The sequence below is a fragment of the Lichenostomus cassidix genome, chromosome 7 (assembly GCF_008360975.1).
Source record: "Lichenostomus cassidix isolate B80296 chromosome 7, HeHo_3.0, whole genome shotgun sequence".
NCBI classification, from domain to species: domain Eukaryota; kingdom Metazoa; phylum Chordata; class Aves; order Passeriformes; family Meliphagidae; genus Lichenostomus; species Lichenostomus cassidix.
The window spans coordinates 15373425-15393928 of record NC_139488.1 but is presented as its reverse complement, the minus strand read 5'-3'; the positions used below and the strand labels follow the sequence as shown (position 1 = coordinate 15393928).

The following is a 20504-nucleotide window of genomic DNA, read 5'->3' as shown; positions in this document are numbered from 1 at the left end:
TCAAGCCAGGAAACGGAAAGCTCTGTTCTGCATTGACACCCTCGGGGACAGGCTCGTCTGTCCCTGCTGAAGCCAGCGGTCAATGCCTGCCTGGAAGCAAGAACTACATTTTCACAATTCACACTGAAGCCTCTAAAGAAGTAAAAGGTGGGGAAAGTCTTCGTTGGAGAATAACAGGACTGGCTATATCACTCCTAGGAACAGGTTTGAAAACACCATGTGGACTAAGTGGGTATATGCAAAGGTGAAAGTATATGCTCTTTTGAAAGCAATGAGAATTTTTTTCAGCAGCGGACAGCCAGGGAACATTGAGACAGAGATTTAAGAACATTATCATTGGGGCTGTCACGAGCAATTTTTAAACTTTTCTTCAGCTGGCTCCAAAACATACTTTAGAAACACACGAAGCCGCCTATCGCTCCTGCGAAATCCAGAGCACTGCTGATTTGAGGGTCCCTTTAGCCCCAGCGGCCACCCCGGCGGGGCTCCCCCTGCCGCTTTCCCCGGAGTCCCCGCGGCACTCGCCCCGCACACACCCGCGGCACTCCCGGCCGGGACGCCCCGGGGGGGGCTGGCGGCGGGGAGGGACGGCCGGGGGGAGGCAGGGCCAGGCGACGGCGGCGCTTCTCGGTCCGCGCCTCCGCCGCCGCGGGCTGGGGGAGCCTGCCCGGCTCCTACCTGGTAGGCGTCGGGAATGTTGACCGTCTCTCCGTGCTCCGCCACGTAGCCGATGATGCCCTTGCCCCAGGGCACCTGCACCTCGTTGCTGTCCTCGGTGGAGCCGCAGGGGAGCAGCGGGGTGCCGGCGTGCACGTCGAAGAACTTGGAGACCAGGGTCTTCTTGCCGGCGGAGGCTCCCTCCACGAGGAAGAGGGATCCCCGGTCCGCGTCCACCATGAGGCAGACGAAGATGAGGATCTTGTAGCTGAGGCTGGTGAGGTCCAGGTCATTGGAGATGTCCTTGACCAGTTCCAGGAAGAACTGGCGTTCGTTGTGCTCCTTGAGGTAGCGCTTGTAGTCCAGGGCGGTGGGGGGATACTGGGGCAGGCTGACGCGGGACTCCAGCAGGGCGCTGAGGATGTGGGCGGTGGTGGGGGGCAAGGAGCTGGCCTTCCGCAGCAGCGCCCGCCGCCGCACGCTGCTCAGCGGCTCCTGCGCCCGGCCGTGCACATGCTCGTCGTAAGTGAGGTTGACGTGGATAGCCTTGGAGCGGGCGAAGCTCTTCCGCAGCTCCTTCTGGGACGCTCGGCGCTGCAGTCCCCCGGGGCCGGGACCACCGGGGCCGCCCGTGCTCCCCCAGCCGCCGCCGGGGCCGTCGCTACTCCGCTGCTCCTCCGACGGGCTGGCAGCGGGGACGGCAGGAGTTTTAGGGAGCGAGTTCTTCCTCTGCAGCCACTTCTCCACCAGCTCCGGGTGCCTCTCTAGGAAACTTTCCACCGCCGCCACGTCGAGGCCGGCATCGCCGGCAGCTGCCATGGTGCCGGCGGCGGGTGCGGCTCAGGCCGCGGGAGCTCCCGCGCTGGCCATGCCCCGCCGGCGCCACGTGCTGCTGCCGCCGCCCCGACGGCCGCCCCGGGGCACGGGGGATGCCGGCAGCCCCGGCGAGGGGCCGCTTCTGCTCTTTGCCCGGGCCCCTCCTCAGCGGCGCGCCTTCTTCTCGCCTTCTTTTTTCCCCCGCGACCTCCTTTTCCTGCCCACCACTCTTTATTAGTAGTAGTATTATTATTCGATTTTTCCCAGGTATTCTTTTGTGCTTCCCGGCTTTCAGCCTTTCTCCGGCTCTAGCCTTGGTTCCCGCTTCTGGGCCGCTCCCCTGGTGAGTCGGGCAGGCGGTGCCGCCGCGCCTCTGGAGATGCTCCGGGAGCGCTCGGGCAAACCCCTTCTGCCAAGTGCTGTCAGTGCTGGCGGCAGCTCCTGCGTAAGCCAGCCGGCAGACCACTGAGAAGGAGGGAGGGGAGGACGCGTGAGCCGAGCGGGGGGGCAGGCGGGGAGGAGGGAGGGCTGGCGGGAGCGCTGGCAAACCCCGCGGCGGGTGGGGGGGCACCGCCTGGCAGCAGCCGCCTCGGCAGGGCGGGCGGGGCGCGCAGTGTCCCTCGGCGGGAGGACCTCCGGCAGTGGGGAGCTGTGCTAGGGAGCTTCATTCATCAGCATCGCGGGGAGTGTGCGGGGGGAAAGGGAGGGGCCTTTTGTCTGTGATGCGTGTTCGGGGAAGCAGCGAACCCCGCCGCGGCTCCCGCTCGCGGTCCGCGGGAGAGGCGGCGGGAGGTAGTCGGAGAGCTGCCGTTAAAGAGCTCTCATTAATAGCATGATCCGAGCTGCTTGATTAGTTCAGGAGACAGGCAGAAAAACGGAATCCCTTCCAAGAATCCTGAATGAATTCTGTTTCTTGAATCACTGAGTTGATTTGCGTATAGCCTCACCCGTGCGGAGACCCGACTCTGCCCGGCGCGCACCGCTCCCGCGGGGTGTGAGGGGCGCAGCGCGCTCTGCCAGCACGGAGCCGCCCAGGGCTTTCTGCCGAAAGCCACTTTCCCCCGGGCAGCTCGGCGGGAGCGGGCGCACCCAGGCGCTCTTGGGTGTCCGCTCGGGCATCACCGGCTGCCAGACGGAAACAGACCCCATCCCCCGCCGGCAGACGGACAGGGGTTATTTTTATGCGCACGTGGAGCACTTTTCATTGCTAAATCAATGCCTACGCATAAGCGGTTGAAAAAACAGTCATGGATCTTAACACGTGAAAATGTTTTCATGAGCTCACCAAAGACTGAATGAAGGCGGCTTCAGAAATTCATGAATGGGTTCGGGTTGCTGGGAAAACACACGGGCAAATCTTCAATCAGACGAGATTCCGACCTGCTGGGGACCCTGTCCCTGCAGCAGCACCTTACGGTGCGGGGTGCGGGCAGCGCTTGCAAGGAGAGGGAGCACTTTTGGGACACGTGTCGATAGCGCAGGCGGGTGCGCGGGTGTCAGGCGGGGAGGAAAGGCTACGTGCGTGTCCTGGAGGACCGCCGCGTCTCCCGCGGCAGTAGGGGTGACCCTCAGGGGCTCCGTGCAGACGCTGCGGCTTGCGCAGCTCAGAGGCTGCTAAGCAAGCCATAGACAAAGGCTTGCGGCTCCCAGTCTCGGTGCCCGCGCAGTTGCAGGCTGAGCAGCAGCTCCCTCGCCGCCGCCGGTCCCGGGCCGCTGTGTCCGCAGGGCCCCGTGCTTGCCCCCTGCTCTCGGCGAGGTTTCACCCAGCTCTCCGTCTCTCCCCGCCGCGCAGGGATGCTGCCGCAGGAGGACGGGCTCTCCATTGAGAAACCCCGCCGCCACCGGCGCACAGCGGCAATAGGGCAGCGGGGGCGGCGCGCAGGCGCGCGGGCAGCCGGGGCGGGGGGCGCAGCGCTGGGCAGCAGCCCCCGGCAGCAGCCCCCGGCAGCAGCCCCAGGCGCTCGGGGGGCGGAGGAGGGAGCGGGGAGCCAGCCCGGCCCCAGGCGGTGCGCGGCGGCGGGGAAGGGTCGCTGCCGGCCCCCGCACCGTGCCCCGCCTGACTTGCGGAGGGCGCCCGGCTGCAGAACCCGCGGCGAGCGGGCTGCGGGGGGAGCGGGCGGAAAGCAGGGAGGTCGGAGAACACGCTCTAGGGGGATCGTCCCCGAACTGCTCGCAGCTCTGAAGAAGCCGAGCTCTTTCCGTGCAGGTAGCTCTGGTATGACATGGCAGCGTGTCTCGGCGAGGGCAAAGCTCTCTGAGCGTTTCCGAGCGCCGTGCCGGAGCTGTGACGCAAAGGGGTTTCACAGGCGGCGGCGGGCGCAGCCCTTCGGGCTGAGCAGCCACTGTCACAGCGCCGGTGGCGACCGCGCTGCCAGAGTCCCCTCGCCCCGCGGGGCTGCCGCTGAGCCACCCCCGGCAGCGCTGCCCCGAGCCCGAGCTGCATGTGCGGCTTTGCAGCGCTGGCACAAGCTCTCCACTCACACAGAGAGATCGCATGAGCTGCTGGAGGCCAGTCCGGCGTGTACCTCCAGCTCTCAAACCAGGACCTTGGGTGCGAAGTAATTGTATGCAAATAATTTTTACCATCTCACTGTGGCAGGGTTTGGTTTGAGCACGCACACCAGTGTTTACTACAAAATGGCTACTGTGTAGCAGTTCTGTATGTAAACACTTAAAGCAGCTCAGTGTTTCTGTAAGCCTAGGTACAAATTAGGTCCTTCAAAGTCTTGCGGCATCTTTAGCTTATTTGCTGGGATTTTATGTATGGGATTTGATTACATCAGAAATCTGCATAATGACAATCTCTCAAACAGCAGTCAAGACTGAAGAAAGTAAAACTGTATTTGTCTCCATTGCATGAAATACAATAATGAACAATTTACTGTAACAGTTTAATTGTAAAGAACTGTGGAACCCGAAATCCATGTAAAGATGAAATGTGACAAAGATGATCACCCTGGTTTGACTGTTCCATAACTTGCACAGGCTTTGGATATGCTGTCAGGATAAAACTTGGTTCAGAAGCCTGGCCTGGTGTGCACTGATAGGTGTTAGGAGACTGGGGTCTGTGTTCTGTTTGCAGGGTGAGTTAAAACAGCACGGTGTACACTGGGCTGCAGCCTCATGTGTTGGCCTGAGATAGATTAGTTTCAGTCTTTTGTCGGAGGGCAAAAATAGGAAAATGGATTTTGTCAATGCCATGGGATTGTGCTGGTTTTCAAATTTTATAGGTACACTGCAGTGAGGTACAGGCAGCTTACATCTGATGCATCTGAGGTATGATGCACCTTTTGTCAGCAGGGATGCACAGTGTCAACTCAGACAGCAGTGCAGGCTTTAGCCAGTGGCACCTGGTTTCCTTGGGTACAACATACAGGAATGCCCTAAGATGCCCCAAAAGAATCACAAGGAGAAATGTCAGTGCATTTCTCAGGTGTAGTGTGTTTCCCTGTTCAGAAAGGCAGTGGTATAGCACTCCTCAAAATGCAATTGGGAAAACCACTTGAGAAAATTTTGTTTTTTGGGGAGATGCTTTATTTCCCTAAACAGTCTGAAAGGGGGAAGCAGTCCAGGTAGAATCCAGGAGAGTGGGAGCATAAATGATGTGTAATACAAAATGCACAAGGTATACTTTGTGTCACTTTAATAAGTAAAATAGAAATCCTTTTTGCATCATGGAGAGTTGCAGTTCTTTGCATCATTTAATACAGAACTACTTACTATTTCTAAACTATGTGAATATCTTTGTAATTCCAATCTCCAGAAGATCCGAATTTAATTTCATACATTTTTTTAAAATGAGCATGAGATTGACATGAAATTCCTCTAGGCTGTGCTCCCTTGAAGGGCATTAGAAAAAGGGTTTTCAACAGCCAGTTCCTGGAGTCTCTTGACAGAAGTTGAAAACCCATTATTGTTTCCTTCCAAACCTGCTAAAACCTGTCCACTTCAACAGAAGCCTGCTCTTATGCTGAAGATTACTGCAATACCTGTAATGATGTGTTCATGTTTCTTGCATCTCCTCCAGAGTTGACTCTTCTCATTGTCTAAAGTGAATTTATGTATCACTTTGTTTACTTTCTTTCAAAGATTTCTACTAACATCTGTGTGATTTTTTTCCACTACAATTTTAATGGGAAAAAAATAATTACTATATGTTGATGATATATTGAAAGAAATTCCAGTATAAAGTTCATGTCCCAAAATGTTTCGTAGAAATCACAGGAGAAAAAAAAAGTAATCCAATTCTAAAGCTCTTTAGTAACCACAAAAAACCAAACCACAGGACACATGACTGTAATTAATAGCTTGATTCCAATAATATAAATAAACGAAATGAAACCCACACAGAATGCTTTCCCTTTTAGATGTTCCACTGTTTTTCAAGACTGCCTCTGTGAAAAGCGCAGGAAAACCCAAAAATCATAGCGTACTAGTGAGGGACGGTATTTAGCCAAACAAAACACCTGCAGCACACCACCACACCAGTAGAGGGTAGTGACCAGCAAACAAAATCTAAAAGCTCTCCAGAAACAGAAATTAAAACCTGCCGATTGGCACTACGGTGTTCTGGGAAACCTTCTGAACTGGTGTACTGACTATTGGAAATTGTACCAATATTTTAATACAGGGAATGAGGATTTTTGTTTCTGTGGAACGGTAGTTCAGATTCATCTGCAGTAATGCAAAGTAGACAGTTGTGACAGCAAATCCTTGTAAGGCTTTCTATCATACCTCAAAAGAAAAAACTTTAAAAAATATATATCCCCTCCAACACTGCACTTATTTATGCCACCTCTTAGTTTTTTATTTATTTTTGTTTGCATCCGAGTAAGAAAATCCTGCAGCTTGTCCTGTTGTACAGCCAAATAAACCCCAAAGATTTAGTCCTGTCTTGTGCTTTCCATCTTTTCAGACAGTGTGGCACTGAGCATATTTCTGAATAGAAATCATGTTACTATTCCCAGCATAACCCGTTTAGATCTATGGAAAAAACATCAAGTGCTATCACGTCCTTCTACGTGACAACTCTATCTACTTCTGTGAACGAGAGGGGGTATTTCTGCGTATTTAATTTGCTAGTGAAAAATAATAGGAAGAATGCGCGCCGCCCGACCTTCATCCTTGCGGACATCGCGGAGCCGCGCGGTGCCGGAGGCTGCGGTTCGCGCGGAGGAGGTGCGGGCGGGGCGGGGCGGGGCGCTGATCCGGGGCGGGGCGGGGCGCTGATCCGGGGCGGGGCGCTGATCCGGGGCGGGCGGGGCGCTGACCCGGGGCGGGGCGCTGATCCGGGGCGGGGCGGGGCGCTGACCCGGGGCGGGGCGCTGATCCGGGGCGGGCAGGGCGCTGATCCGGGGCGGGGCGCTGATCCGGGGCGGGGCGCTGATCCGGGGCGGGGCGCTGATCCGGGGCGGGCGGGGCGCTGACCCGGGGCGGGGCGCGGGGGAGGCGTTGGCGGAAGGGGCGGGCGCGTTGTCTCCGCGGCGGAAGCGGCGATGCCGCACTTCCCTGCTGGCTCTCCGGAGAAGGCTGCGGCGCTCGGCGGCCCCGCCATGGAGGAGAGCAGCGGCGTCCGCCTGTCGGCCGAGTGCCTGGACGAGCCGCCCAACAGCCGCGTCTTCGTGGTGCTGGGCAAGGACACCGGCGAAGCGCTGATCCGGGAGCGCTTCTCCCCCTTCGGGGACATCCAGAACATCTGGCTGCTGCGGGACCGGCGCACCAACGAGTCCCGCGGCATCGCCTTCATCAAGTTCGCGCGCAGCTCGCAGGCCTGCCGGGCCATGGAGGAGATGCACGGCCGCAGCCTGCTGCCCGACTCCAAGCCCATCAAGGTGCGGCGGGGGGCGCCGGCAGCCTGGGGCGGGCACAGGCCCGGCGGGAGCCTGCAGGGCCTACAGGCCCCTTCCCGGCCGGGCCGGGCCTGGCCGCTCTCTGCCCGAGCTCCGCCTGCGGCCTGAGCCGCAGCAGGCCGGCCGAGAATGCTGCGCCTGCGAGCCAGGGGGGCCTGGGGACAGAGATTCTTTTGTGTGTTTTGAGTGTTGTAAGCGAGATAGATGGGCATAAATAGAGCTGTGTTGGCTAGTGTGTTTTATATTGGTTTTGTAGCTTGTGAACGCTTTTAAGTTACTATTTTTTTTTAATCTGTGGAAGTGTTCCGTCAGCTTTCAGCGTCCTGATTTGTTTTCCCATTCACCAGGTAATAAGAAAGTGTGAATGAGTTTGAAGAGTGAAAGAAGATACCGTGTGTTTCATTTAAAAATGCAATTGAGTCAGTAAAAAATTCTGAAGAACTTGCCACCAGAAGCCAAAAGATCACAGTCGTATTCCTCACTCCCTTGCATGGCTATTAGAATAACAAATTAAGAGCTCTGTGAAATCAGTTGCTACTTTTGCATAAGAGGCTTACTTTCAAAGTTGTCTTTCTTACTTGGTTGTTTTGATTTTGTTTCTTTATTTTTGTTTGTGATTTATTTGGGCATTTTTTCTTGATTGTCGTCGGGTGTGCCCTCCTGACATGAAATTTATTTCAATAACTAGAAAAGATTTTAGTAGTAACAGATACAAGAAGTTACGATCCTTTACAGAGCAGTAGATCTGTAAAATTTGGCCCAGCTGAGCAGTGAACTGCAGTAGCAAGGCTTTATTAAGCTGCTAGGCTTTCTTGTTAGTTTGTTTGCTTATTTGTTTTTACTACTGCTCTACTAGGCCTGTTTCAGTTATACATTCCTTGCTACCTCACATGTCACTGGTGATGTTGACAGTGCTGCTGAATCAGCAATGAATGGTATTTCTCACCATTCTTCATTATCCCCAGGAAGAACTTCTGGCCACTGTACCATTCAGGAAACTATTCAGTTTATTATATTTGTAGGTCTTTTGTCACAGGTGACCACAGATGCTTTCTTCTTTCCATGCTAAGAGGGCTAGCTTATGTGAACAATAAATACAAAGATAGTTAAATTATTTTGCTTGCTTGTTGATATGTGTCTTAGACCCTATTGCTAGTAATTAGTGTCCATGTAATTATTTCATTAGGTGTTTATAGCACAGTCAAGAGCTTCTGGAAGCCACCGAGATGTCGAAGATGAGGAGCTTACACGAATCTTTGTTATGATACCAAAAACCTACACGGAGGAGGATCTGCGAGAGAAGTTTAAGGTTGTTTTAAAATGCCTTTTTCTTGATTTATTAGAAGGGCTTAGCAAGTGGGACTTTTAGTGGTTTTCAAATACTGGAAATTAATATGTTTTTTAATTGTTCTAGATGTATGGAGACATTGAATATTGCAGCATTATTAAAAACAAGACTACTGGAGAAAGTAAAGGTTTGGGCTATGTCAGGTACCTAAAGCCATCGCAAGCTGCCCGAGCAATTGAGGAGTGTGATCGAAGTAAGAACATGAGTGAATTCTTTGGGGACTTTTTTGCTATAAGTGTGTATCATCACTAACATACCTTTAATTTTTAGTTTTGTTTGCATGTAAATTATTTATGATGTAAAAACAATTTGAGACAAAGTTCTATTGCAAATAAATAATAGCATTGTTAACATTCAGGGAGAACAGTCACCTGATTACATTTTTTCAGGACCAAACTGCAAGTAAGATCAGTGAGACGAGCTTGGAAATGGATACAGAGTTTTCTTTTATGCATTATTATGCCTGTAGTGTAGGCTTCATGCACAGGAAAATATTTTAATGTATTCTTTAAAATAGGCATTTTTAATCAAATGTATTTGGTATACAATTGATTTATATGTAAAATATGTTTCATGATACATAGGGATTCTGTTGTGATTACATTGATTTAAGGACAAATTCATGCTAACTGAAATTGGGGAAGGGTGCTTGTTTATGTTTAGTGTTGTGATTTATCTATTGCAGAGTGAAAGACTTTGTATGCTTTATTTATTACCAGCCATTTAGTGAGGCACTGGCACAGGCTGCCCAGAGAAGTTGTCCCATCCTGGGATGTGTTCAAGGAAGACCAGGTTGGATGGGGCTCTGAGCAACCTGGTCTAGTGGAAGGTGTCCCTGCCCATGGCAGGGGGTTGGAACTCAATGATCTATAAGTTTCCTTCCAGCCCAAACCATTCTGTGATTCTGTAATTTGTGGCTTATGGTCTAATAGCAAAAGGTGTTAATGAATTTGAGTGAGTCTGCTAGAAGCCCACCAAGGATGTCAGGGGCTGAAAGCACAAAACTTTGAAGGAGAGGCAGAGGGAATTGGATTTGCTCATCCAGGAGAAAAAACGTTTCCCCAAAAGCCTAAGAGCAGTCTTCCATTCCAGCCTCCTGTTTGATGTTGCTTAATCACAAATATGAAACAACTTGGTGTGTGGGTGTGGTTGTTTGTTGTTCCTATTTTTTTATGGCTTTGTTTAGTTCTTTTTTCTTCAGTAGTATATCTGGTGGTTCTGCATCATATCTATTATGAATGGTTCTACAAAAATTATATTTGTGTATAGGAATATGAGTGAGATTACTTGGCAGTCAAATGTTATTTCTTTTCTGCTGTGAGGTTAAAAGGAAATTAGTTGGATAGCTTTAGTGTAATACCTCTTTCTCTCATAAGAGCAAAATCTAGATCAGTGTAAAACATCCATAAGCTGCTGCTCTAGCACAGAAGTTCAGGTGATGGCTCCTGGAGCATCTCAGAATGCTGCTAATATCACAGAATGCTTGGAGTTGGAAGAGACCTCTGGAAGTCATCTTGCTCAACCACTTGGCTCAAGCAGGGTCACCTGGGCACTGGTGGCTTAGGACCATGTCCAGGTGACATTTGGATATCCCCATGCATGGAGACTCCAAAGCCTTTCTGGGCAACCTGTGCCAGTGCTCAGTCACTCTCATGGCAAGTAGCCTCTGTAATGCTTAGCTTGTGAGTAGGAGTGATTCCATTTGGAAGCTGTTAACTTTCACACAATTATTATGGCAGACTTCAAGTTTAGTTATTCCTCTAAAGGCAGCGCTTACTGGGTTCTCTAAATAATGTGTTTCTAAATATGATACTTGGAGAATGTGGTTCTGGTCAGATAACTGAGATGTGCTGAGGTGCTGTTATGTGTGTGGTTTCTTCCAGGCTTCAGGGCCATTTTGGCTGAACCTAAGAATAAGTCATCTGAGTCTTTTGAACACGATTATTACAGCAATAACATGAGGCAAGAACTAAGAGGAAATACACTTCCGTTTTGTAAGTCACAGCTTTTTGTACTAAAAATGATTCAGAGTCTCCAGTATGGTTACTAAATAAGAATATGGTTTGGAGGGAGGTAAGCTAGCAGAGGCTTTGGTCAATGCCTAAACGGTAGATTGGATATTGACGTTAGAAACTAGCCAGGCACTTAATCTCTCTGTTTTTATGGCTTGCTTTGCTTGGATGGGCCAATTACTGTGTGACTTGCAGTGGTGAAATAAACATGTGACCTTTAGTATATAACTGACTTGGATTACTTTTAAAAGTTGAATGCAACACATGTGTGAAATGAAGGCATGCAAGTGTGATGACTCAAATTATTTTGTTGATTCTTGAGGTATGCAGCCAGAATTTTGTAGTTTTGAAAAACCTGAGACCCGAATTCAAGAACCAGTCTCCAAACGCCTGTCGGTGGTGTCACGGCTCCCCTTTATTCAAGAGCAGCTGTTTGCCCTCTTTGATTTAGTTCCAGGACTGGAATATTGTGATGTTCAACGAGACCCTCATACCAATAGTGGTAAGTAAAAGCACAAAATGTTTTTGTCTTTTTTCTCTTGAAGGGAAGCCATTGTAATTGTATTTGAATTACTTTGTATTGCAAAATGCAGTACACTTGTTGGAAATAATCAGTGGTTGCTGCTATCACTGCATAAAGCCAAAAAATCAGTTTTGTTTGAACCCTTGTTTGCAGGTATCCCTTAAGGGCTTGTACCTTTACTTACAGATAATAAAAACTCAAAAAGCATAGGATCAAAGTTATGATAAGTGGGTTTTGGTCAAATTAATAGTTTAAGGTAAAATAAATGAAGAAAAAGTTGCAGAAATCACTAGACATAAAAGTGAAATGTTCTCTAAATAGATCCTTCAAATTTGCATTCTGAAATATGTGTGTGTGTGCAGAAGTTGATGTGTAAATGGGATTAAATAATTGCAAAATGGATCATGTTTTCTGTTGAAAGACTGTTTTGAATTCAGTCTTATTTTACTGCTGCTGAGGCAAATATGGAAGTGGTCTCTTCTCCAAGACACTTGAAATGTAGATGATTCAGGGTTACATTTTAACTTTACAGTTGTTGAAATTCAGTGTTTATGGGATAATTGCATTTTAAAATAAAATTATGTATCCTTTTGTTACTAATGCTAGATTAGTGAGGAAGACATGTTTTCACTTGTGTGGTTTTATTGCCAGTTTTTCAAGTTAGCATAAATGCAGCTCATCTGTCACTAGTTAATTTCTATGAACTTTCCTTCACAAGTAAAACCGATTAGTAATAGTGATGTGTGGTAAGAAGACTTTATAATCTTGTGTCAGCCACGACTGATGTGCAGTTTAAATATATTGCTTATATGAGTGTAGTTTGTTCTGAGGATTTACCTGCATCTTACTGATGCTGTGATTGCAGGGTATGCCGTGATCCAGTACAGCAGTGCTGCCTCAGCTATATATGCCAAGTACAAACTCAATGGATTTGAATATCCTCCTGGAAATCGACTAGCTGTCGTTTTCCTAGAAGATGGGAATGATAGCTCAGAGTAAGTACAAGGACACTGAGGTAAAAAATTTTAAGTTGCTTTCTGGAGAGTCACATCTAAAACAAATACATTTTTAGCATGAGATGTAACATCAGTATCACTGTGAGCTTGTGAAAATAGTTGCAGATAGTATTTTCTGAAACTATTTGGTTTGGGGTTTTGTTTTCGAATGGCTTAGAATAAGCCTTTTGAAACTTACTAGTCTTTGATAAAGAAAAGATTAAAATATATATTTTTAAGATATTATGGTTAAAACATGGATTTGGCAGGAATCTGTCAATATATGTGTAATATGTAACAAGGCTGGAATGTATTTTTGATGAGGTTTTTAAATTATGACTAGATTTACCTACTTAATCTCTTGGTTGTGTTTGCAGTAGTGCAAGTAGTAGCTTTGTGAAGCACATATGTAGAGTAAAACTTTTGGGTGCTGAGGATCTGATATTGCCACAGGATGGGGAATTGACAGGTGTCTCTAACTTCTCCCTGTGATTTAAATGCCCAGTACAAGTTGGAGCAGCTTAGGTACTCTCGTGCAGTGAATGTTTTACCTTAGTTTTATCCTAAAGGTGTCTAGTTGTGTAGTTCATGTCAAACCTATTCTGGAAGATGAATGAGGGTAGTAAGGAGGGATGGTGGAGAGAGTCGCTTTAGAAGTGCATACCTGATCTGAGGTAAAACCAATGTTCATTGCAACCTTCATTCTTCAATACTTCCTACAACACAGTCTTACAACACAGGCTGTGTATCTATGCAAAAGAGCAATTGCTTTTTCTTACTCTGCAACAGAACAAAGAAAAATCACCAGAAAATGAGAGCAGGAAGTAAACTTTCTATGATAATATTTTGATTCCTGAACTGAATCTCTGTGCTCTTTACTGAAACATGAGATTTTTCCGTCCCTTTTGCTTTTTAGGCATCTCTCACAAAATGCAGTGGGCTTTTGTAGAGATAATTTAATCTTTTTTTTCCCCCCAGAATATTAAAAAAACAAGGAATAGTTTTGTGTATCTATAAGAGGTAATGACTGAATGTTTTCAGTGAGTTGCAGCTAGCATGCGGGCTTTCAGATCACATCTGCAGAGTGTCATGAAAGCCTGTCTTGATTTTCATTATGTACACGACATAACAGGTTTCTAGAGCTACTCTGATGTATATTAAAACTTTTTCTATTATCACTTCTGCTTGCAGCCTCATCAGAAAAATGGCAACACAGCTGGTAACAGCGCAGGTGTCGTCGGCATTGCGCAGTAACAGTGCGATTGTTCAGCCCTACAGGACACCTCCTGTGAGTTCATTTCATGGGTAGTGTTGGTATTCTTCTGGATTGTTGTAAGAAACTTCAGATATGTCAATAAAGAGCGCTGCTCACTTCTGTTAACTGTTTTACATGCTGCATTTTTTAAAAATGTACCTCTGGTTGGTTGGTGTTCCCTGTTTCAGCAAGCATTTGGAGGAACTACTGGCCCACAGTTGCTGCAGCCCCAAACAGATGCTATACTTCCACCACCCAAAAAAAAAGCTCCACCTGACACTTGCGTGAAGGAAAGGCTTTTCATACTTTTTCATCCCCATCCTTTACCTGTAAATGTGCTGGAGGATGTTTTCTGGTAAGACTCCATTTACAAATAAGTGTTCCATAACGAAAAGGAAACCAACTATGAAATGTTATTGCAAATTCAAGCTATTAGAAAAGAGAAATGTCTATTTCTTTAAGAGTATACTACCAAAAAAAAAAAAACCCTGGAAAATGGCTAACTATGGATTTTTTTAAAGATGGCAAAAATTGTCTCAAGTCTTTGCTCCACGGAGGGAGATGTAAAGAACAATTGAAATAGTGTTACTAAGATGCAAACCATTATAATATATCAGAAAAAAACAACGTCCTTATACTTGCTCCGGCTAAGTTCCTGAGGAAATCTATCAAATAGTTAAATGTCTTGCAGAAATATGTAAAAGAAAACACAAAATTAATTAGGAGATAGTAACTGGAAAAACTACATTTTTTGGTTAAAAATAAACATTACAAGACTAGACATTTTACTTCAGATTAAGTTAATTGATACACCAGCACAAGAAAACATAAGAATACTGTTTTTGCAGTTAACAAATCATACATACTTCAGATTGGAAATGTTGCAGGAAAATCTGTAAATTCCATTTCTTTTTCTTTCTTCCCCCAGTCGATTTGGACAATTGATAAATGTTTATCTTGTGGCTGGCAAAAATGTGGGCTATGCAAAATTTGCAGACAGAGCAAGTGCCAGCGAGGCCATAACTGCATTACATGGCAAGATTGTGAACGGTGTGAGGCTGAAAGTGAGGTTGGCAGACTCGCCCTCGGAGGAGCCCAACAAACGCCAGAGAACTTACTGAGCAGGTGAGTACCCCTTCCCAGCCTGAGCTCTTGCTTACCCTGAAGGTCAGCTACCTGAAATTGTGATAGGCAAACATTTGGAAGTTAGATACAAACATATAATGATGAACTTTAAAGCTATTCTTAGCTAACAACTTGAAATAGGATTTTTGATATATTGGTGTGTGGATACACATACATACATGTTTATGGGTGTGTGTATGCTTATACATGCACACATGCACTTTATTTTAAGGAAAATCAATTTTTATAATTCTTGAAAAAAACATGAACCAGTTGATAAAAATCAATCTGGATGTTCATAGAAATAATCACTTTTGTACACGAGAGAATCAATTGACATTGAAGAGAGTATGCAAAAATAAACAATGAAACAGACATAAGCTTGTGTGTGTCTTTTTTTCATTGCAATCACATGCCCTCGGTGGCATTGCATAAAGATGCAGAGTTGAGCCCTTGAAGGATAGAGGAGTGAAGGGGTAAATACAATAAGGACTTGGGAGGGACAGGTAAGGTTGTCAGATGAAACCAAAGGTTTGGGATATGTGGGTCATTGGTATTCTCAAAAATCAGGTGTAGCTGGAATGTGCGATAGTGAAGAAAATATAGCAGAGTCTGTGGTGGAGGAATTGTGATACATGTTTGAGAACTTACTGTTTGATGCTTATGGCCTGAGAAAGCTGGTTAAACTCCTAGAGATGTTTTATATTTTACTCATTTCATGGACCAAAATTCAATTGTTCCTTTAAAACATTGCTTTGCTTCAAATTATATTGAGTTTTATCACATTTTTAGATTATTTTTTTCAGCATTAGGACTGTTGACAAAGGAGAATATAGTTGGGGGAGAAAAGGTGAAGTCCTGTTTCCTACAAAATAATTCTCAAATATTTCTGTAGCTTCCAGATATTTCCAGTACCATACCATCTTCCTAGGGGATGTGAAGTTTTGATTTAACTAATTCAGAAAGTATCACATGAAATCATGACTGTCTTTGCATCAGTATTTTACCTCTAAGCTTCACTGCTTGTACCTTTCTTTGTATAGATGTTCTTTGTGACCCCAGAGTTGCAAAGACCAAAAAAAGCTTTTGCCCAAAGTGTTCTTTTTCTCCTTTTCTCCTAAGGACTTCTGTGTTGCTCTTTTGATAAGCAGCAGATACTAAACATGGCCTTAGTCTTTATATACAACGTCCATTTTTAAAAGTTGGATTTATGGGCATTCTTTTTCTGTATGGAATTATAGCTAAAACTATTTTGAAACTTTTTTTTTAAGCAGCAGCTCTAGTAAGTTTAAGTAAGTTTAGCTCTAGTAAGTTTAAGTTTTAAGTAACTTGTACCCATGCTCTCATCTTTGTACAAGATTTTTTTTGTTTTTACTGTGACTTTAGCTTTCAGCAATAAAAGCCCAGCCTCTGGGTCCCTACAGGAATGTCTGTGATGTGAAGTGTCATATAATACCAGGTCTGCCTTGTATACTTCTTACTAGAGAGGTGTAAACACAACGTGTATCCAAAATTAGAACAATGATTTATCCCTACTTTTCTGTACACCAGGATTCTGATTCTGAGTCCTGCTAAGGCAGGTTGTCTTGGCATCTATCTTTCTTCAGGATAGACAGACAGAATTACTTGTTCATTTGTCCTTTAGTTGGTTTCTCAAGTTCAATTGAAGTGGTACCTAAAAGTAAAGATTCCCTTTCCAAAGGGCTTGCCCAAGTAAGTGATGTTCATCACTGCCTGCCTTTGCACTGGACGGGCTGACTGACAAGCTTTGCAGTAGTTTTGGAGGCTTATATTTTGTTTTCAATTAGAGTGTTAAATTGTGCATGTCAAAGGAGATGCAATTCTCTCTACCTCTGAAATAGTTGTAGGTTTTTTTAAAGATGTGAGAATATTAACTTTTTTCATGTTGAATTTTAGTTGTGGGAAATAATCTTTCTAGCTAAAACTTTCGAGTTTTCACTTAAGGAAATCATTGCCTCTTAATTAAAAAAATCCTTTCTAAAGTCCTGTTGTATTGCTTGCCTTTCATCTCTAACAAGGTAACTGGATTTCTGAAATAGTCCTTTCTGTCCAAGGTTCTCTGATTGAAATCCATTATAAGACCAGTGAATTCTAGAATCTATATGAAAATAAATGTCATTCAAGTGAATAATTTAAAATAAAATGTTTCTTTTTTCAATACATTTGAAGTTTTGCCCCAATACCTTCTTATGCAAATATTCGTTTTAAAAGACAATATACAAAATTGTTTCTTAAAATAGGTTTTGTGGTAACAGTATGCTACTCAGAATGCTTTTGCAATGTAAACTTCTGACTGTAAGAGCTTTCTGTCACCTTGCAACAAACTGTTCATCAGGCAAATGTGAATACATATCTATTAATATTCTAAACTAATCCACTTAATGAGTATTACAGGCTCTGGTTCTCCTACAAGTCAGTGAAAATTCAATTGTTTATGTGAGTAGTTAAATGTACCAGAGAAAACATGGAAATTCAGACCAGTAAGGTTCTCTTAAACCACTTAAGGTTCTGATGTGTTTTAGGGGGTGAGGTTATCCCCCCTTATTCTAAGTATTAATGACTGAAATAATCACTTCAAACTATCTTGCTTTAAATCAGCGTAGGCTTGAGAAGACAGCTACAGTGTCTACTTCTAGGCAGTTGCTAAAAGCAGATCTATCTTAATAATCTTGCTGTTGACCAGCTTGTGCTCTCCTCTCAGGGCTTTGCGTTAGAGTATTTTGTGAAAACCTCACTGCAGTGTCTGATGCCAGTTACATAAATTGTGTCATTCAAAAGTAGAAGAGGAAGGAAAGAATTAGTATCTTCATTGCTACCTAGTAGTTCTGTTTTTCCAGCCCTGGAAAAAAACCCCAAACCACTACACAGGAGACCCACAAGCAAAACAAAAAAACCAAAACGTCTTTCAAAAAGCTTTTGAATAGTCCTTAGAAAGCTGAGCTTCTAACTAGCATTGGGTTAGAAGTGCAAGACACAGCTATGTGGAGCTAGGTTCTGTGGCTTTAGTAGTCATTGCTGATTGATTTTAACCCACAGCAAATGGATTCATTGCATTTTTCCCCTCCTGAAAAACGTTGGGTGTTTTAAATAGTTATTTAGTTACATACTAAGTTGAAAAAATAATTTATTCTGTCATAAAATACTTGGTTATTAGTATCTTTGGTAATTCTTGTCTGGAAGGAGTCCTGCATTACTGATTTGATTTGCGTTCTTGTTTTCTTACTTAAACCGTTATTAAAATCCTGATGTTAATATGTATATATTTATAATGGTTTATTGCTCTGCAAAAATGTTTTTAAAAAGTAATTGGATCATAGTTGTGATACACATTGAGGAAATAGCTGTATTTTGTATCAACAGTATACTGCAGAAAAAATGCTGGCTTTTACACACTGCTCAGAGAAAGAGGCACTTCCTTAAACGTTAGAGAAGCATGCCTAAAATCTAATATTATTCTCCTAAAGATATTGAAAGCCTTATTTATATGCTGTTGTATTGACTATATTTTATAATATGTACTTTAAAATAAAAATGGGTACGTTGCTTTTTGATACTATTTTTGTACTTGTGTTTTTTCTACAGAAACTAAGTAATGACATGACCCTCAGCTAGCTGACTGACTGACTGAAAACGTGACTAGACATGGTTCCTGTGGACAGTGACAGCTTTTTTCAGTGACAACTTTTTTTTTTTTTTTTTTGTTAATTGTTACTTAGTTGATCTTCTCTCTATGGAACTTTTTCATTCTGAATATGCAGACATATTTCAATAGATAATTGAAAGTAATGTAGGCATTAAAAACTGTAAACTGATGGTTGTTCTTGTAGTAGTATATAAACTTGTATTACAGAAATAGCTCTTGTTTTTACCTGAATCCTTCATATAAGATGGAAATTACAATGATGGAGGAAATAAAGGAGTCAGCATTTTCTGACTTGACTTGTGAATTGATAATTATTCAGATTCTGTTAAAATAGAAGACATCTCTCATGATCCAAATTGCATTGAAAAGTGAAGTACAGCATTAAACATAAAGAAAATGAAATAACTTTAACAACTGCTAGCAGACATGACAGTATTAACCTAGATTTAAGAAAATAACTGTAATCAAGAAAATAATTCAAAGTACATTCTTACATATTTTGTTGATTTGAGCCAAAAGTATTAATTATGCTGTTTAGTTGAAAGGGACATTTGACTCTGTCAGACTACCAAAACTTCTTATATTTATCTTTCTTATCCTGGGGTCTTTTGGCTATAACTGTGGGGAAACTAGAGTCTGGGGCTGTGGATATGGTTTTGTTAGTTTTGAGGGGTTGGGGTGTTTCTTTTGGTTTGTTTTTTTTTTTCTCCAGAAGCTTTCAATGCATATGTTCAAATAAGAATTGGCCAAGTCAGCTTTTCAGCAGGATGAAGATGATTTTGGCACTGATGGAGATAAATGAAGATAGTTCAAATAAGTATGTGCACAGATAATTTTCAAATGGCATTACTTTTCTGTGTATTCCTGTATCCTACTTGTTGAATTGGAAATACCCTGGTTATTAAAATAACATATACAGATAAAATTGAGGCATGCTAGTTGTATGCACTAGAGGAGAAGTATGTCCTTGGATGCATCCTGCTTCCCAGCATCTCCTGTATGGTCCCTTGATGAATTGGTTCAGAAGGTTAACTTCAAAGTAACAAGCAATGTATTTTAAAAAGCCCAATTTTTCTTTTTTTTTTTTTTTTTTTAAGATAATATTAGAATTCAAATGCTCAAATGGGAGCAAGTTGCAGAATAAAGGTTGCCTAAGAAACTTTTTCCTTCTCTCCCTTCCACTAGTACCTGTTAAAATGCAGTCCTTGATGACTCACCAGCAGCTCTTTTCCCCAAGTGCAGTTGTTTCATTCAGCATAAGGAACAGAATAGAATGAGGGCTGCATGGTTAACCAGCCTGTAAAATTCCTGCTTAATTTGGTGTAGCTGTTAGGAATTAGTGAAAAAACAGGTTTATGGTTGAGCCTGGAGAATTGGATCCTGTCTCTGACTCTAGCCTGGAGGTTGTTTATAAGAAGAGTTGCCATTTCTCTCACATTCCCCTGAAATAAAGTCCCAGTTTGGGTTGGTGTGTTAGGTTTTCTGTTTGTTTATTTGGTTGGTTTTGGCTGTTTTGGGCCTTTTTCTTCCATCCCGTCCTTCATGGTGAATTTCAAGTAGCATTTTCATTTCTAAGGGTTCAAGACACTGTTTGCAGAGTTGCTTCTTCAGGTATCTCCCTTTTAGTCTCTGCTGAATCAGGCTATTAAGTGACTCATATGGAGAAATTTTTAGTAAAGTTTTTTAGAAGACACTTAGAGTAAAATAGTTATTGCTCTCCTTAGAGTTTAGTGTATTTCCTGAAAACATACATGTACTATTTTTTGGCTAATTACCAGTTTGTGAAGGTACATTTTTGATTAGATATGATACTCATCATTCCCTGTTTAATTGTGACATAGCACTACTGGTAATGACATGCTGCTTTCTTCCTTTCACTGGTAAGTAAAAACTTGGTCTGCTGTGAGAATGAGCATTAGGTTCCTGTACTGGAAAAAAAAACCCTGTGTCACTCATGTTCCTTTTGATGCTGGTGAGTGAATTGACCAAAATTGTATGAGGTTTTTGGTGTGTTGTTTTGCAGTATCACAGTGCTTTAATGTTGATAAGTAGAATTTAGCATGCTTACCTGTAAGTGACTTGGATTTCAGCTGTGTTCATCAGCCATAGTTTCTGTTGGTGTTGAAAGACTTGTACCTTTTGAAAATGAGATAACAGAGATGGCACAAATCACACTAAATTATGTTCAGTAGAAATCATTTTATCCATTAATTGAGTCCTAACCACTTGGTCAGCAGAGGGACCTTATTTGTGTAACTGG

The 20504-nt window shown here is 44.2% G+C and overlaps 2 protein-coding genes across 2 annotated transcripts in view; one reads left to right on the top strand and one right to left on the bottom strand.

Moving 5' to 3' along the window:
* PDE11A (phosphodiesterase 11A) overlaps positions 1-1906 on the bottom strand; it is a 116832-nt gene extending 114926 nt beyond the window's left edge. Inside the window, exon 1 of the mRNA XM_085066356.1 lies at positions 679-1906. Coding sequence (XP_084922482.1) covers positions 679-1476 — 798 coding nt within the window. The 5' untranslated portion in view covers positions 1477-1906. The remainder of the gene's footprint in view (positions 1-678) is intronic.
* A 5032-nt stretch (positions 1907-6938) lies between these two features.
* RBM45 (RNA binding motif protein 45) lies at positions 6939-18540 on the top strand. The gene is made up of 10 exons (XM_085066355.1): positions 6939-7304; positions 8509-8631; positions 8737-8863; positions 10554-10664; positions 11005-11184; positions 12071-12200; positions 13392-13488; positions 13644-13810; positions 14384-14580; positions 18184-18540. The coding sequence occupies exons 1-9, from the start codon at positions 6969-6971 to the stop codon at positions 14574-14576; spliced, it is 1464 nt and encodes a 487-aa protein (XP_084922481.1). The 5' UTR covers positions 6939-6968; the 3' UTR covers positions 14577-14580; positions 18184-18540.
* The last annotated feature ends 1964 nt before the right edge of the window (positions 18541-20504 follow it).

What these genes read in the sequence shown, in the direction of transcription:
- RBM45 (XM_085066355.1), top strand. Translation starts at nt 6,969, where the DNA reads ATGCCGCACTTCCCTGCTGGCTCTCCGGAGAAGGCTGCGGCGCTCGGC. An exon ending in AGCCCTACAGGACACCTCCT is followed by an intron (nt 13,489 to 13,643) that starts GTGAGTTCATTT and finishes TCCCTGTTTCAG; the next exon opens with CAAGCATTTGGAGGAACTAC. An exon ending in GTGCTGGAGGATGTTTTCTG is followed by an intron (nt 13,811 to 14,383) that starts GTAAGACTCCAT and finishes TTCTTCCCCCAG; the next exon opens with TCGATTTGGACAATTGATAA.